Source organism: Procambarus clarkii, chromosome 80, assembly GCF_040958095.1.
Source record: "Procambarus clarkii isolate CNS0578487 chromosome 80, FALCON_Pclarkii_2.0, whole genome shotgun sequence".
In the NCBI taxonomy this organism is placed as follows: domain Eukaryota; kingdom Metazoa; phylum Arthropoda; class Malacostraca; order Decapoda; family Cambaridae; genus Procambarus; species Procambarus clarkii.
This window is the reverse complement of record NC_091229.1, coordinates 21,141,397-21,157,916: the sequence shown is the minus strand read 5'-3', so window position 1 is coordinate 21,157,916 and position 16,520 is coordinate 21,141,397. Positions and strand designations below refer to the sequence as shown.

The 16,520-nt window shown below is 44.2% G+C and overlaps 1 protein-coding gene across 5 annotated transcripts in view; it reads right to left on the bottom strand.

The window, feature by feature from the left end:
* LOC123749839 (semaphorin-1A) overlaps positions 1 to 16,520 on the bottom strand; it is a 234,438-nt gene that overhangs the window by 14,668 nt on the left and 203,250 nt on the right. For all 5 annotated transcript variants that reach the window (XM_069314889.1, XM_069314892.1, XM_069314893.1 and 2 more), the window contains exons 6-12: positions 7,526 to 7,625; positions 3,591 to 3,686; positions 2,764 to 2,868; positions 2,206 to 2,439; positions 1,847 to 2,049; positions 1,544 to 1,689; positions 41 to 175 (exon numbers count right to left, since the gene is read on the bottom strand). In XM_069314889.1, the coding sequence (XP_069170990.1) occupies positions 41 to 175; positions 1,544 to 1,689; positions 1,847 to 2,049; positions 2,206 to 2,439; positions 2,764 to 2,868; positions 3,591 to 3,686; positions 7,526 to 7,625 (1,019 nt within the window). The remainder of the gene's footprint in view (positions 1 to 40; positions 176 to 1,543; positions 1,690 to 1,846; positions 2,050 to 2,205; positions 2,440 to 2,763; positions 2,869 to 3,590; positions 3,687 to 7,525; positions 7,626 to 16,520) is intronic.

Below are 16,520 nucleotides of genomic sequence, written 5' to 3'. Positions count from 1 at the left end.
TAGTATTGTAGGGAACTGAATAAGGAGGAAATATGCTTACTTTATGCCTTCTGATGCAAGAGTGTTGATAGCTTTAAAGATTATACCATTGTCTGTGGCAATGAAGAGCACATCAACAGACTTGCCATCCAAAAATGTAACTTGAGGGTCCACCACCATCTTTGAGAAACGATATCTGCACCAACAAGGAAGAAATTAGTCTAATGCATATTACTGGCTTAAAAATACAGTATACCACATTGCTATCTTTTATAGTTTGGTGCTACACTCATGACAATGACCATAACAATTTTCTTCAAGGCACTTAAAATCTGCCTTGAAGTGTTAAATAAAATTATTAAAGGACCAACTAAAATATCAAGCATGTTTCATACTGGAGCCAAACTTCAAACAGTATTGTATATAGAAATCAACATCTTTAAAATGTTGCAAATGTGCATGCGTGCTATGTACTGACTTTATTGACTTTGCAATCCCACTGTTCTAATCACACTTGCACTCTTAACTTTCTGAACAACATACATGGTTATCCGATTGTAAATTTTATCTCTTCTAATTCTTATTTATTAATGTCATACAATAAATACATCTTGCATCCATAAGGACTGGCACTATCATTTCCCCACAAGTTATACCCCCCACTCCAATGCCAGCCAAGTTCACTATGGGCTCACCATAGCCCATGCTACTTGGAACTTTTTGTTCCCAGTAGCCGAATCTAAAACAACAACAATGCTCCCCCATGCAACCCACTGACTACACCTCTTCATCTCACCGGTCACTTTCTTGCCCCATCTCTACTTCTCTTTTGCAAATTTCTATTATCACTCGCACATCCTAGGTATACTGATCAACTACCAGAAATTCATTCAGACATTTCTCTTCCATCTCCACCAGAAACAATTGTAAGCCGAATGTAACTATAACAATTATCTATACTGTAGAATATAAAAAATTTAGATTTGACAAAAAAAAATGAGCTATTTATTTTTAACTTTGAAAATTGTGAACAAGGCAGTAACATAAGTTAGAATACATTTATAGAGTAATGTATATCTTTCGACAAATTCTTAAAAAGTAGTGCACTGAAATGATCTATGGCATTACATTTTGATCACTTTGCAAAGAACTTGAAATAATATAGTAATGAACATGCAGTAATTAAAATATAATCATGAATTAATGAACATGCATTTAAACAGTGATATACTGTATATAGGTACACACTAAAATGCTATCTTGTACCAATAATAAACGGCCCTATATTTGTACATTCTGAATAATTAAATTCTGAATTAAATCAACATTAATAGATATATAAATGACCTTATATTACACAAGGTAATATAATACATTTCTATATATTTATTTCTGTATTCATTTCTGAACAGAAAAAATTCTTTGCTATTTCTGAAATGATTAAATTCGGCAAATTCTATACAGCATGTCACAAAATACCTGTACTGACAAGTCTTAAAACCATCCTATCAGTGTAATTTGTAATTGCAAAAGACATGAAATTTCATAAATTTATTAAACCTACTCAAATGAAGCCTTCATTAGGAGAGGTCGACCAAAGAAGGCAGGAACAGCTTCATCCATTAGTGGATGATTCTTAGCAAAGTCAATATTTAATTCAGGAAGTGTCTGGCTATCTTCAACACAACTTCCTGGACGGGGCTCTGGCACCTGTTAATAACATGGAATATTACCTTAAATCTTTTTAAAAAGTTCCAAATAAAAAAAAATTTAAACTAACATTTCCAAATTGTAATAAATAATTACAAGCAATCGCTATTTGATTTAATTTATTCCTTTACTTGTACAGTAAGCATTGAATGGTTACCGTAACCTGACGAACTGGCAGCCAATTGGAGTTTAATGTCTTTTGCTCTTTGAAGGATCCCTCAAAGGTGTCCAAAATAGATCTCATAGAAAATGCACACACAGCTGATCCCGGAATCGAGTTGGGTGGGGTGGTGAATACTGCATATATAATTTTGTGGGTTTCACCTCCGTACACGCCCGAAATCACATCTGTCGTCGACTCTGATATTTAAAAAATGTCATTAGCATCATATACATAATTTATAAAAGGTATGGCAATGTAAACAAATCTATACTGTTTTAATTTTGTATACAAAACAGTAACAGGAAAATATTATGCCATTGGTTTTCTTTAATGAATAAATTTACGTAACGTACGGATCTCATCAAAGTAGAAGGGGTAGTCCCCTGGAACGGAACAGTTGAGTCTGCTCTTAAGAAATGAAGTCCATGATAACTTGAAGCGTTGCTGTCCACCTCCCCTGTCTCCTTTACACACACGGGCTACTCTCGAGTACACACGTTTTCCACAGTTCATGTATTCAACTGCAGTCTCCCGGAAGAAGAAGAAGACAAAGTCTCCGTAGTCGAACGAGTGCACAAAATCTGGTGCTAATGAGGGGGAAAAAACAATTGGTTACTAAGTATTACTGCTAGATGAATATTTGATTTGTTTGAAATAATAAGCATAATAGCTTACCACAGTTTATATATATTGTAAATACTTAACAGTTGATAACTTTTACATTGAGAAACTAAAGATAAGGCAAGGCAATCCTCAGGAAAAAGGTCTAATCGAATATGACTATACAGTATAGCAATTTGAAGGAAACCTGACAAGGTGAAGGAAAACAAAGAAAAAGACTTCTGCCGTACCAGCCAGTTTAAGGGAATACCAAACTAAAATAAATTAAGAGAATTTTCACATTAAGTTACCATTTAACTGTGTGTATTCATTATGATCCGTCTTGAGAGGAGATCTGATGATGATGGAGCTTGTGCCTTGAAAGTCCGCCACTGTCCCAGAGTATAACTCCCCATCTGTAAATAAGTTAAGATTCAAATTGATGTCATTTGCCCACACCCCCAACCCATAGGTGGGTTCAAGAGCAGATCACACATCTGTGACATATTTTCATTGCATCTGAAGAAATATAACAGGACTATAGTACACTAATTATACAACAGATTTACCCCACATGGATTTTTTTTTCTAATTATCATTATGTTGGATTAAGTTACAAGTTTTATCGGATTTACAGAAATGTGAGGATTCATGCGATATATGATACATTTAGAATTTTTCTCCTCTTGCAAGGAGAAATCCAAGCTTCTCTTGTGACTATCTACCATGTCCCTTAAACTAGTGCTCTGTGGTCCCAAGATAAACATGGCAAATTTCTTGCTTTTTATTCAGTTATACTGTATCGACAATTGTCTGACGTTCATACCTCCCTCCTCTATATAAAGAACTCGTACCAATGGATGATGGAGTCATTTACACTACAAATCACTATAAATTGATACTGAATACAAGGAATTCCAAAAAAAGAGCAGCAACTTATGTCAATAAATGTATAGTATGGCAATCAAATTCTAAAACTCGTGTTATGTTTAATTTCAATTAAAATACCAGTGAAATGTAATAAAAAGGTTAACTTAAAACTAAAAATAAAATAAACATCTTTCACACAGCAATAAACAAATCCTAAACACTTCAGTGTTTAGCAATTAAGACAAAAATATATATTAGTGTGACTGACCGACATAAACGAAGGTAGAGTTGTGTCTGGGGTCGTATGGGCACTTGCCAGCACCGTTGGTCTCCGTGAAGTTGAAGCTCCCGTCCATCTGTTGAGGTTTATCATATTAGTTCATCATGGCCCATAGACCCATTGTGTGCGCGGCGGCAATTCAATTTGTTTATTATGCACCTCATACCCATCACGTGGGCAACTCGTTGCCCACTGTGTAAAGGGTTACAGAGGCACATAATCGGTTCAGGAACTGAACCCTCTAGTTCGTTTAGCTAAGCAAATAACAATCTTTTGACGCTAGTTACACAATTATTAATGTTATATATACATGTACACATACTCATACATATACGTATGAATATCCTGTACACCTTCGAGTGCTCCTTCGAGTCACTTCTTGAGTGCGAGTTTTCGGTTGCATATATGCCTGGGGACCATTCAGGCTTGTTCACATATATGCCTGGGGACCATTCAGGCTTGTTCGCAAATATGCCTGGGGACCATTCAGGCTTGTTCGCATATATGCCTGGGGACCATTCAGGCTTGTTCGCATATATGCCTGGGGACCATTCAGGCTTGTTCGCATACATATACATATATACATACAATCACCTACAGAAATACACACATCAATAATCTTTTGTATCACAAGTGATTCAAGAAAAGGCTCACAACAGTCACTATACAGAGCACTTTACATCTATGGTGAGTCAGTTACTAGTCTTGCTCCAGGGATGGAGGTTACACATGATGGCTTCAGGAACTGAATACGCACAATACACACACAAATCACAATAATGTGATGCATCAATGAACAAAGAGTGTCTGGGATGCTCACAGACGTAGGTTCGAATCCTCGTCACGGCCCTTGTGGATATGTTCTTTAAGTGAATGCAAGTTTACAGAGACAAACGAGTTGCTACAGTTTACAAGTGTGGCTTATTAGCATAACAGCGATTTACTGGTGTACACTGATGGCATGCTACTCTAAACAAACAAAAGGACTATGTCCTCTCACTGGGAAGTATAATAGGCTATAGTTCCTTTGTCGCCTGAACAATTCAGTTTTGTGCGCCATGCTGAAAATGCCAACCATTTCTAATTAAAAGGATCACCAGAAGAATCGCTATACCAGAGTGCTCGCCTTGAAGACGCCCATCTTACTACTTCATCTCACTTTTGATTGTTCTAATGTGGCATATTGTTAACCTCCCCCCCCCCACCACCACGTTGTATAGGCCTACGCCCAGCCACCTACCACTTAGCCCCAATGACCCCTCGAACCACGGTAGTAGTGCCAAAGCATCCACCGTTGAGAAATATATCAGGGCCACTTGGACACACTTTAAAGAACCCGGTTAAGTCTTTGTCTTCCCCCAAATGAGCACCACCTTCAATACCAGCGTCTTTTGTGGGGGTGAAGGCGCTCCTGACACACCCACCCCACCAGTGTAATAAATGATCAGTAGGACGAGTTGTGGGGACGGGAGACATCTCCCGTCACGCAGGGTGCAGTCGCACCTCCACAGATCTCCAGTATCAGCTCTTGATACTGGTAATGGCTCAAAAGGGCCACCACCACTTACGGTCTATTCATGCCCGTGCCACCTTTTGGGTGGCTTAATCTTCATCAATCATCAATCGAGTTGTGGGGAAAGGAAAGGGAATTATCAGGAGGGGGGGGGGCGCGCCAAGCCATTGCGATTATATAGCATTCGGAAGGGGTCAGGATAAGGATTTGGGATGGGACGGGGGGGGGGGGGGTTGAGGAATGGTACCCAACCACTTGTGGACGGTCGGGGATTGAACGCCGACCTGCGAAGCTACTTTAAACCTCCATTTTTCTTAGCATTCCAATAAAATCTTTAGCGGCTGACATTAACCATTACTCTATACTCTTTCAATCATTTATCCTTCCTCGCCTTTATCATCCCCAACATCACGTCTCCGTATCTTATTATCTAACATCGCTTCCTAGGCTATTTACAAAAAAATCGGAAATTACAAACTGTAATCCTACTACAGTACTATGGCAATTATTTGTATAGAAATGCACTAATCTTCATGCTATCACGATGATAATGTGGCTACCAGAATTCGACGCAAATAAATGCAATGTAATAAAACTATCCTAGTGACAATGGGGGCGATCATGTGAGGTCATATTTGTTGACCAAACCCCACACTAGAAATTGAAGAGACGACGACGCTTCGGTCCGTCCTGGACCATTCTCAAGTCGATTGTGATAATGATCGACTTGAGAATGGTCCAGGACGGACCGAAACGTCGACATAAAAGGTTACCGATTGTTAAGTAGTCGTGAAGTGATAAGACGCACACTCCATCATACGCAGCTCTGAATGTAAATATAATAAAAGGCCCAAAGACAGGATGAGGGATCCCAAGAACTGTAACTCAACCTCCTCCAGCAGCGCAATTTATGCGAGTAGACGCGAGAGCGCGCCACCAGTTAGCCAATCCGGCCACCAACGGCGTACTCTGTCGAAGAAAAACGGGGAACTTGTCGGCATTAACAGTTCTAATAAAACGGAGTGAATGCGCGAGAAGATTGCTGGGAGATGCAAATAAGAGGATTGACGACTGGGTTTATGGCATGGCCATGCAGATGAGGTTAGACCCCCACGCATCACCGAAATCGAAGTATTGACAGAAATCCTCAATCCGGGTCAGTTCGGGATTACAAACGCTACTGTAAATGTGAACCAAGAGCCTTAGAAAACACCGATAATATAATATAGTTTGTGTGCTTTAGTGGCAACACAAATTTTATATTCGCATGCTGTAGCCTCCAATCACCGTCCAAATCTAGCTTTTATCGTCAAATTAACGTACACCTTAGACAAAAGATTAATAGTGCCTTAAGAAAGATTTAACTGCTGCAAATGATTCCGTTTAATCTGGTGTAGTAAAGTGACCATCCTACCACCCTACTGCAGAGTCCCTTGTAGGCAAGGGGTCCCCCCTGAAGCATTAAGGACCATCAAGAGAGAAGCAGTTAGGGTGTGGTAGTGAAGGAGGGGAGCTGTAAGATCAATTAGGCTGTTGGGACAAGCTGGGTGGTTGCACTCTGAGCTAAAGAGACATGGGAGTTTGCCCAAAGCTACAGCACTCCCCGCGTCCGTGTTTAGCAAGTGTTTATTTGTAATATTTAACATGTAAAATGTCATTTTCTTCATTTTCTTGCGATTCCTTATCCTGATATTTAGGTAAACAGGAATATTTTAAGTCACAAGAACGTGATAAGGGGGTCAGGCCTGAGTGTAACCGCCATATTCCTATCTCAACATGTTTGGCCTGGTTATTTATAACTGTTATAACATCGTGTTCATGATTAGATATTACTCCGATTCTCAAGTGAACAATGAACAAGTTTCACGAGCATTACCGATGTGAACCATTAAATAGCAACTACTGTGAACTATGTATTTATATCATTTAAGAAATGATGAATAATGCCTCTAGGACAGTCAAGCTCGAGTAAGGGGGCTAAATGTAAAATAAATGGCAGCACTATTAATTGACACCAACCACTTGTCACAATGGTACATGGTTCAATGATTAATAATAATTACATTCTAGTCTTCGCATGTTATTTTCATGTCTTAAGTCCCTTGTTTAATGAACTGTTTTAAACTATACGTAACCGATGTGTCTAGTCTTAACCCTAAATAAGCCTAAAACTACTTAATTAATATAAAAAAACAGGGAGACTTGTGGTTTTTTTTTAACCAAAGAATATTACCATTAAGTCCTGCTTCAAAGATTATCATGTATATACATCTCGTTATTGAGATACCAGATCGCTTGCCAAGTTTCACATTTATGACTAATTCATGTTAGGTTTAGTAATTGTTATTAACAGATTTCAAGTTACCTGTACACACACACAAATTGTGATTACAACAGCTTACCTGTTGAGCATAGTGACGGCAGAGAGGCTTGTAGGCGTTGGTGCCACACACAAGGAACTGACCCTCGCCTTCCTTGGCCAAAACTCTGATGTAGTTCTGGCACTCGTCCTGCGGGAGAGAGTAATAGTCACATTATTGCGAAGAAACCCCACATAAAGATCGCCGCCTAGCGTCTGTTACAAGGTCCAAAACCTACGCCAAAGATGACTTCTCCTGGGTACATAAAATTGTGTGTACCTGCTACTTTTACCTACACACACTCACCTTACATTCCGACTGTCAGCGTTACACAGATAGAAATAATACATTTCAGGAAGCTATTTTTAACAATGATTAGGCTAAAAATACTTTTCAGTACATCGTCAGTCGCCGATGTCAACATTCGGCCGAAACAGTCACCCAGGTCCCAAGTCTGTGTCCTAAATTTACCAAACATTACTTTGGTCTTCAACAGGCGCCCTCGACGATTTTCTTAGCCTGTTTAAACACACAAAGCAACCGGCATTCTCCACTGTAGCACAGTCCTGCCACCGGTGCTAGGCTAACCAACACCCCTGCCACCGGTGCTAGGCTAACCAACACCCCTGCCACCGGTGCTAGGCTAACCAACACCCCTGCCACCGGTGCTAGGCTAACCAACACCCCTGCCACCGGTGCTAGGCTAACCAACACCCCTGCCACCGGTGCTAGGCTAACCAACAACCCTGCCACCGGTGCTAGGCTAACCAACACCCCTGCCACCGGTGCTAGGCTAACCAACACTCCTGCCACCGGTGCTAGGCTAACCAACACCCCTGCCACCGGTGCTAGGCTAACCAACACCCCTGCCACCGGTGCTAGGCTAACCAACACCCCTGCCACCGGTACTAGGCTAACCAACAACCCTGCCACCGGTGCTAGGCTAACCAACAACCCTGCCACCGGTGCTAGGCTAACCAACCATCCTGCCACCGGTGCTAGGCTAACCAACAACCCTGCCACCGGTACTAGGCTAACCAACAACCCTGCCACCGGTGCTAGGCTAACCAACCATCCTGCCACCGGTGCTAGGCTAACCAACCATCCTGCCACCGGTACTAGGCTAACCAACCATCCTGCCACCGGTGCTAGGCTAACCAACCATCCTGCCACCGGTGCTAGGCTAACCAACACCCCTGCCACCGGTACTAGGCTAACCAACAACCCTGCCACCGGTGCTAGGCTAACCAACCACCCTGCCACCGGTGCTAGGCTAACCAACACCCCTGCCACCGGTGCTAGGCTAACCAACACCCCTGCCACCGGTACTAGGCTAACCAACAACCCTGCCACCGGTGCTAGGCTAACCAACACCCCTGCCACCGGTGCTAGGCTAACCAACAACCCTGCCACCGGTGCTAGGCTAACCAACACCCCTGCCACCGGTGCTAGGCTAACCAACAACCCCTGCCACCGGTGCTAGGCTAACCAACAACCCTGCCACCGGTGCTAGGCTAACCAACAACCCCTGCCACCGGTGCTAGGCTAACCAACACCCCTGCCACCGGTGCTAGGCTAACCAACAACCCTGCCACCGGTGCTAGGCTAACCAACAACCCTGCCACCGGTGCTAGGCTAACCAACACCCCTGCCACCGGTGCTAGGCTACCCAACACCCCTGCCACCGGTGCTAGGCTAACCAACAACCCCTGCCACCGGTGCTAGGCTAACCAACACCCCTGCCACCGGTGCTAGGCTAACCAACAACCCCTGCCACCGGTGCTAGGCTAACCAACAACCCTGCCACCGGTGCTAGGCTAACCAACAACCCCTGCCACCGGTGCTAGGCTAACCAACACCCCTGCCACCGGTGCTAGGCTAACCAACAACCCTGCCACCGGTGCTAGGCTAACCAACAACCCTGCCACCGGTGCTAGGCTAACCAACACCCCTGCCACCGGTGCTAGGCTACCCAACACCCCTGCCACCGGTGCTAGGCTAACCAACAACCCCTGCCACCAGCCCAAACCACGCAAACAGTACAACCCTTCAACAACATCCCTCTAAACTTTGACCATGAACCTCTAATTTTGTAAACTCTGAAATAATGTTTTAAAATGAGCGAGTCTGGTGTTAATTCGCTGAAGTCACAGCGCAGGCAGCGGGTCTTCGGAGACCCTGTCATTAAATGGTGATGAGGACTAAATGCTCTCTGGCACTAATCTATTTCCCCGACAATGAAATCCAGTATTATTAAGCTCAGAGTCCTGGGAACCGGCACGAAACGTAATGGCAACCCGTCAGGGGTAATTTAAATTGAAACGAAATGTATTATACATCAATCTCTGATGTAACAAGTGTAGTGTACATAAATTATAAAGATAACACAGTTCCAGGATTGATTTATCAAATATTTTTTACGGGGTTATCTACCTTTCCAGGAGTTATTATTTGTGGTCTTACTACGCGAGGTCTGGAGTCCCATCACTTTGGGGGCTACTGCGGCGACCGGGATTCTTGCAGGTCTGCGTTCGATCCCAGAAAGTAAAGTGGTTGTGCTCCGTTCCATTAATTATTAGGCTCACAAGCCGAAGTTTTTTTCAGCTTAGGCCTAAATCCGGCTGAGTGTGGATGAGTGGAAGCGTTAATCACACGCATTATGCTATCTAAAATAAAAAAGATAACAATATACCTTAAAATATCCCTTTAGTCCCTTAAAATATTCTTTGGGATTGCGGCTCTGATTTCAAATATAATTCTGGTCTTGGCTTACTGCAGATGATAGTGCAGAGATTTCTGTAACTCGTCACTCTGATACCGGTTATAAGTGTTCAAAAGTGTTCAACCGTACTTAACTATGAACAAGAATCCTCTTACAAGTGTTTACGAACATTATACGTTAACACTTACCCCCCCCCCCTCAAGTGTATCATTATAATACCAGACCACCATTTAAGGCATCAAGTTTGATAATATGAAGACCGAGTCAAAAATGTGGGCTGTAACTATATTTTATATCAAGTTTTGTGAGCCGCGAGAATGGTGTAGAAAGCGAGGAGGTAATAAGTTTGCTGGCGGGGGGAGGGGGAGGGAATGATGGGAAGGGGGAGAGACAGCGGGGGAGGGGGGATGATGGGGAGGGGGTTGATAGTGACTGGGAGTGGCTGGCGGCTTGACCCACAACTCAAGCTGTCAAGCTGGAAGCTTCCGCAACATTGCTGGAACACCTCACTCCCCACTAAGGCACTGAACCCCGTTTTCTTCACGGCAAAAAAATCAGAAAAAACACAGCTGTATATAGGACAAAGTATACACACTTCTTTCTTATCTAGAGTATGTCAACAAACCAATAGATATTAATGCAGCAGGTATCTACACATCCTGCCCCCCCCCCCCAGCCAACAGTCTCGCTGCATAACAAAAGACAAATCACTTTTTCCCTCTACTGCCACACCACTAAAAAATGCCCTGATTAATTGCACATTCTGAGGCCACAATTTTCCACGTGCTACCGGCTTTGAACGGCGGCCATTGTGGGGAGGAAAAGGCGGGAACGACAAGCGGGTTCAAATTATTCCACTTCACCTCATGTCTATGAAACTCCCCACAAAAGTTTCAAGTAGCAAAAAAAAAAATACGCGGTCAATCACGTATACTTTTAAATTCTTAAGGAAGAAACTTTTGAAGAAAATGCGCATTAACTTTCTCAGTAATATTTATCGTACACAATATGTAAAATTCCTTCGTTTGCAGCCAATGGAGAAAGGTATTTATGGTCATTTATGCCGGACACCTCTCAACGGTATTGTTTATTATTCTTAAAGCTGCAAATTCTGCCCATCAGGTTTACCATGCGCTGGTTCCGGGAATCAGTGTCGCCCGATTGGTCGTCTGGTCAACCAAGCTGTTAGACGTAGCTGCTCGCAGTCTGACGTATGACTCGCAGCTCGGTTAATGCGGTATCCTTTGGAGGTGTTTATCAAATTCTCTTTTGAACATAGCAAGATGTTGGTTAGTTTTGCCCCTTATGTATAGAGGAAGAGTGCTGAAAAGCCTTGAACCCTTTATGTTAATTACCTGGTCGATAATTGGTTGATGGGGTTCTGGGAGTTCTTCTACTCCCCAAGCCCGGCCCGAGGCCAGGCTTGACTTGTGAGAGCTTGGTCCACCAGGCTGTTGCTTGGAGCGGCCCGCAGGCCCACATATACCTGGTTGATGGGGTTCTGGGAGTTCTTCTACTCCCCAAGCCCGGCCCGAGGCCAGGCTTGACTTGTGAGAGCTTGGTCCACCAGGCTGTTGCTTGGAGCGGCCCGCAGGCCCACATATACCTGGTTGATGGGGTTCTGGGAGTTCTTCCACTGCCCAAGCCCGGCCCGAGGCCAGGCTTGACTTGTGAGAGCTTGGTCTACCAGGCTGTTGCTTGGAGCGGCCCGCAGGCCCACCACAGCCCGGTTGGTCCAGCACTCCTTGGAGGAAACAATCTAATTTCCTCTTGAAGATGTCTACGGTTGTTCCGGCAATATTTCAAATGCTCGCCGAATATTTGCATCATTAGTACACTGTGAACAATGTACTTCACTATTTGAATTCGTCTTGGAATAGATTATTGGATGTGTTGGGAGTTAAGGGTGTCGGAGGTGTAGAAACATGAACAAATCCACAAGGGCACGAGGATTCTTTGTATTTGGATGCAAAATATATTTGTGTTGGATACCCAGGTGGCCCTCAATGTACCCCAGTTGGCCCTCAATGTACCCCAGTTGGCCCTCAATGTACCCCAGGTGGCCCTCAATGTACCCCAGGTGGCCCTCAATGTACCCCAGTTGGCCCTCAATGTACCCCAGGTGGCCCTCACTGTACCCCAGGTGGCCCTCAATGTACCCCAGGTGGCCCTCAATGTACCCCAGGTGGCCCTCAATGTACCCCAAGTGGCCCTCAATGTACCCCAGGTGGCCCTCAATGTACCCCAGGTGGCCCTCAATGTACCCCAGGTGGCCCTCAATGTACCCCAAGTGGCCCTCAATGTACCCCAAGTGGCCCTCAATGTACCCCAGGTGGCCCTCAATGTACCCCAGGTGGCCCTCAATGTACCCCAGGTGGCCCTCAATGTACCCCAGGTGGCCCTCAATGTACCCCAGGTGGCCCTCAATGTACCCCAGGTGGCCCTCAATGTACCCAAGCGGCCCTCAATGTACCCAAGTGGCCCTCAATGTACCCAAGCGGCCCTCAGTAACCATCTTTCGTTGATTACCAATACTACATATGGAAGATTATTTTAGGGTGTTGAAGAGTGGGATAGTGCAGGTGGTGTAGACACTTACCAAAACACAATGAAATTGCAAGAACTTTACGTTACTTTATAAGGGAATACTGATGCCGTACGATGGGATCGGACCTGCGTCTATTGCAGAATTTAAGCATATAAAAACAGGAGATAGTTTGCCTATATAATGGACTCTCGGAAAGTCGCATGCCAAAGTTCAAATGCACGGATATAGGATATTTTACACACTAAATATAGTCTAAAATGACTAGCAGGAGCCAAATATACTTGCAGGATCATACACACAAAATTATTTGGTAAAGTAATGTATCCGGCTTTCCGTGTAATATATTGAGTAACCTGTGTCGAAAAGCTACATATGGAATCCCTGCAGGGAACCTAATAGGAAAAATATAAATGCATAAAAAGTAAAGCCCAAAAATATTAAGAGGAAAATCCAATAACGCCAGAGGAAATTACATCCCAGATGGGCAAACAAGAGAAGCCAGCACAGCAAATCCCTCAATCACACAACGCTCGATCCTGCTCCGGAACGACTCTGTCCAGTCCCACCTGTCTACACTGACAGGCACGTGGTATGGAGACAGAACAGCTTGGTGCAGACGGAACCCTCCCCCCCCCCACCCCCCACCCCCTTCCCCCCGCTCCTGACCGCAGAAGAGAATGGTGCACACGAAGCCCCCCCCCACCACCTCCCCGCCCTCGCTCCTGACCGCAAAAGTGACGTCTAACAGGTCACCCATCTGTCGTATATTTCTCTGCCCTAGGACACCGGCGGGACACCGCTCCTGTGCCAGGTAAGTCCATTACGGGCTCACCATAGCCCGTGCTACCTCGATTTTTTTGTTCCCAGTAGCTGAATCTTCAACAGCATCGGCAGTTGGTCCTCCCTGCCATAACAAGTTCCCACTCTATAAAAACACGAAATGTCCAGCAAGAGGAATTAAAACAGTGAATCACAAAAAAGCAACACTGCCCATATATCATGACTCCTGCAATTCTTTTTCCCCATCACCAAAATATAAACCCCTAATGAACAAATCCACAAGGGCCGTGACGAGGATTCGAACCTGCGTCCGGGAGCATCCCAGACACTGCCTTAATCGACTGAGCTTCGACAGGGTTAAATCCGACTGCTCAGGAATCGACAGGAATCGACTGCTCAGTCGATTAAGTAGTGTCTGGGAAGCTCCCGGACGCAGGTTCGAAGCCTCGTCACGGCCCTTGTGGATTTGTTCATTTGATGCATCACGTTATTGTGATACCTGGTTGATGGGGTTCTGGGAGTTCTTCTACTCCCCAAGCCCGGCCCGAGGCCAGGCTTGACTTGTGAGAGTTTGGTCCACCAGGCTGTTGCTTGGAGCGGCCCGCAGGCCCACATATACCTGGTTGATGGGGTTCTGGGAGTTCTTCTACTCCCCAAGCCCGGCCCGAGGCCAGGCTTGACTTGTGAGAGTTTGGTCCACCAGGCTGTTGCTTGGAGCGGCCCGCAGGCCCACATACCCACCACATGTTATTGTGATCTCTGTGTATGAACCCCTAAATTCTATGCCGATAAAACTCGACATATTCAACGCCCTCCTTTGCAACTTGGGACTACGTGGCTCCCAAGAGTTCAAACCTGACCGCCGCCGCAGGAGGGCAGCACTGGAGACGAGCGGCGACTGTACCACCATTAGCCAGAATGAAGTGTAATTGTTAGAGAAAGCTTCGCCTTGCAGGGTTGCCGTGAGGGGTTGGCCTTGCTAATCTTGTATACAAAAGACATTCCGTGGCTGCTTTCAAACCTCGTTGGCTTCCCACATGATGATTTTTAGTGGTTTATGGTCAGAATACGCCGTAACAACCTACTATTATGGGACCTTTGCCAGAGGCTTGGATACACGCGTAGAAACTTTAATAGGTTTATGTAACAAACTTCTGGCTCTTGTGACCATGATGTGATGGCACAAAACACCAGCCAGAGGCTTAAACCCCACGCAGGAATATCCCTGGATACAAATGGAAGAAGATGAATCATTAGCTTCTAAAAGTGATCCAAAAGAGAAATGTAAACTTTTAATCCTCCATTGTTAAAGGCTCTACCCGCAAGGTCTCTGGTACTGTACTTGCTCAGTATTCTTCACAATTCTCATATCAATACACAACAAACTCTAACTCGAGCTAATGCACAGTGATGGAGATAGGCGTAGGGAGCAGGAGGCCAAACACAACCCTGGAAACACAAACCGAAACTGTCTCTATTTTCCGCTTATTAAAACTTGTAATAAAGTTGTTACATCTTGGCTTAACGTGTTTATGACGTATTAGAACGTTGTTACAACTTGCTATATTGGTTGTTATACCTGGTTAGGTGGTGTTAAAACTTGTTCGAACGTTGTACCAACGTCGTAGTTTCGGTGTGTGTTTGGCGGGAAGGTACCATCTGTGAGAGGAAATCCTAAACTGATGTAAACAAAGTCTTCTAATAAGCCACAGAAAACGACGTCCCATCTAGGCAAGTTACACCTTCTGCTCCATGGTAAAAATGCAGATTAAAACTGGAACCAAATACACAAAGTGTAAGAAGAACGTAAAAGACCCAGAAGTAATCATGTCTGAAGATCCAGAAAGAAAAGATCATACAGAAAACACAATACCCGCAACAATCTTATTCATAATTAGTTATTATCTCTGAAATAAGGTGATGTTTCATACTTTGGCTCTGATTTTCTAGGTGTAACTTAGGTTAACTAATGGTATTTGCAATACGTGAATGGTGCATTTCAAGGTGCGATTCGAGCAGAGGACATGAACGAAGCACTTCTCTAGAAAACTAGATACATCATCAGTTTTGAGTCTTGTGCAGTGTTTTTCATTCATAAATATGGGCCGGGGAGCGGAGGGGGGGGAGGAGCTGTTGTTGTGGTTTAAGATTCAGCTTCTGGGAACAAAAAGTTCCAAGTAGCACGGGCTATGGTGAGCCCGTAATGGGCATACCTGGCACAGGAGCGGTGTATGTTTTGAGCTCTGGCTCTTTGGTCCCGCCTCTCAAATGTCAATCTACTGGTGCACAGATTCCTGATTGACAGTTGAGAGGCGGACCGAAAGAGCCAGAGCTCAACCCCCGCAAGCACAACTAGGTGAATACTCTCACATAAGTGGTCAAGTCATCACCCACACATGGGCCAAGCAGCGGGGGGCCGACCACCACAATGCTCATCACAACTCTCCAAGAGCGCGCACATCACAATCAACGACTCCCAACACGGTCCTCGTCGCCTTCATTTAATTTAAATTTAAACAATGAGTGTCCCACATTATAGAAGTCACTTCGTATATAATAAGGTCTGCCAACGGATTTTTAAATCATACTTAGTCTAACCCAACCTGAACCCACCACGCCCAGCTTAACCGAACGATATTTTGTTTTATTTTAAAAATCTGATATACGCGAAAAGATCACGTACCGTAATATTCACGTTTTCTATTCCTCGGCCTCGATGACTTAGGCGGGTTGATTGGGTGTCGTACGCTTCTGGGGCCAAAATTCACGAAAGCACTTACGCAAATACTTACGAACGTGTACATCTTTCCTCAATCTTTGGCGGCTTTGGTTACATTTATTAAACAGTTTACAAGCATGAAACCCTCTAAATCAACTGTTGTTATTGTTATAAACAGCCTCCTGGTGCTTCGGAGCTCATTAACTGTTTAATAATTGTAAACAAAGCCGCCAAAGATAGAGAAAAGATGTACAGGTTCGTAAGTGCTTTCGTGAA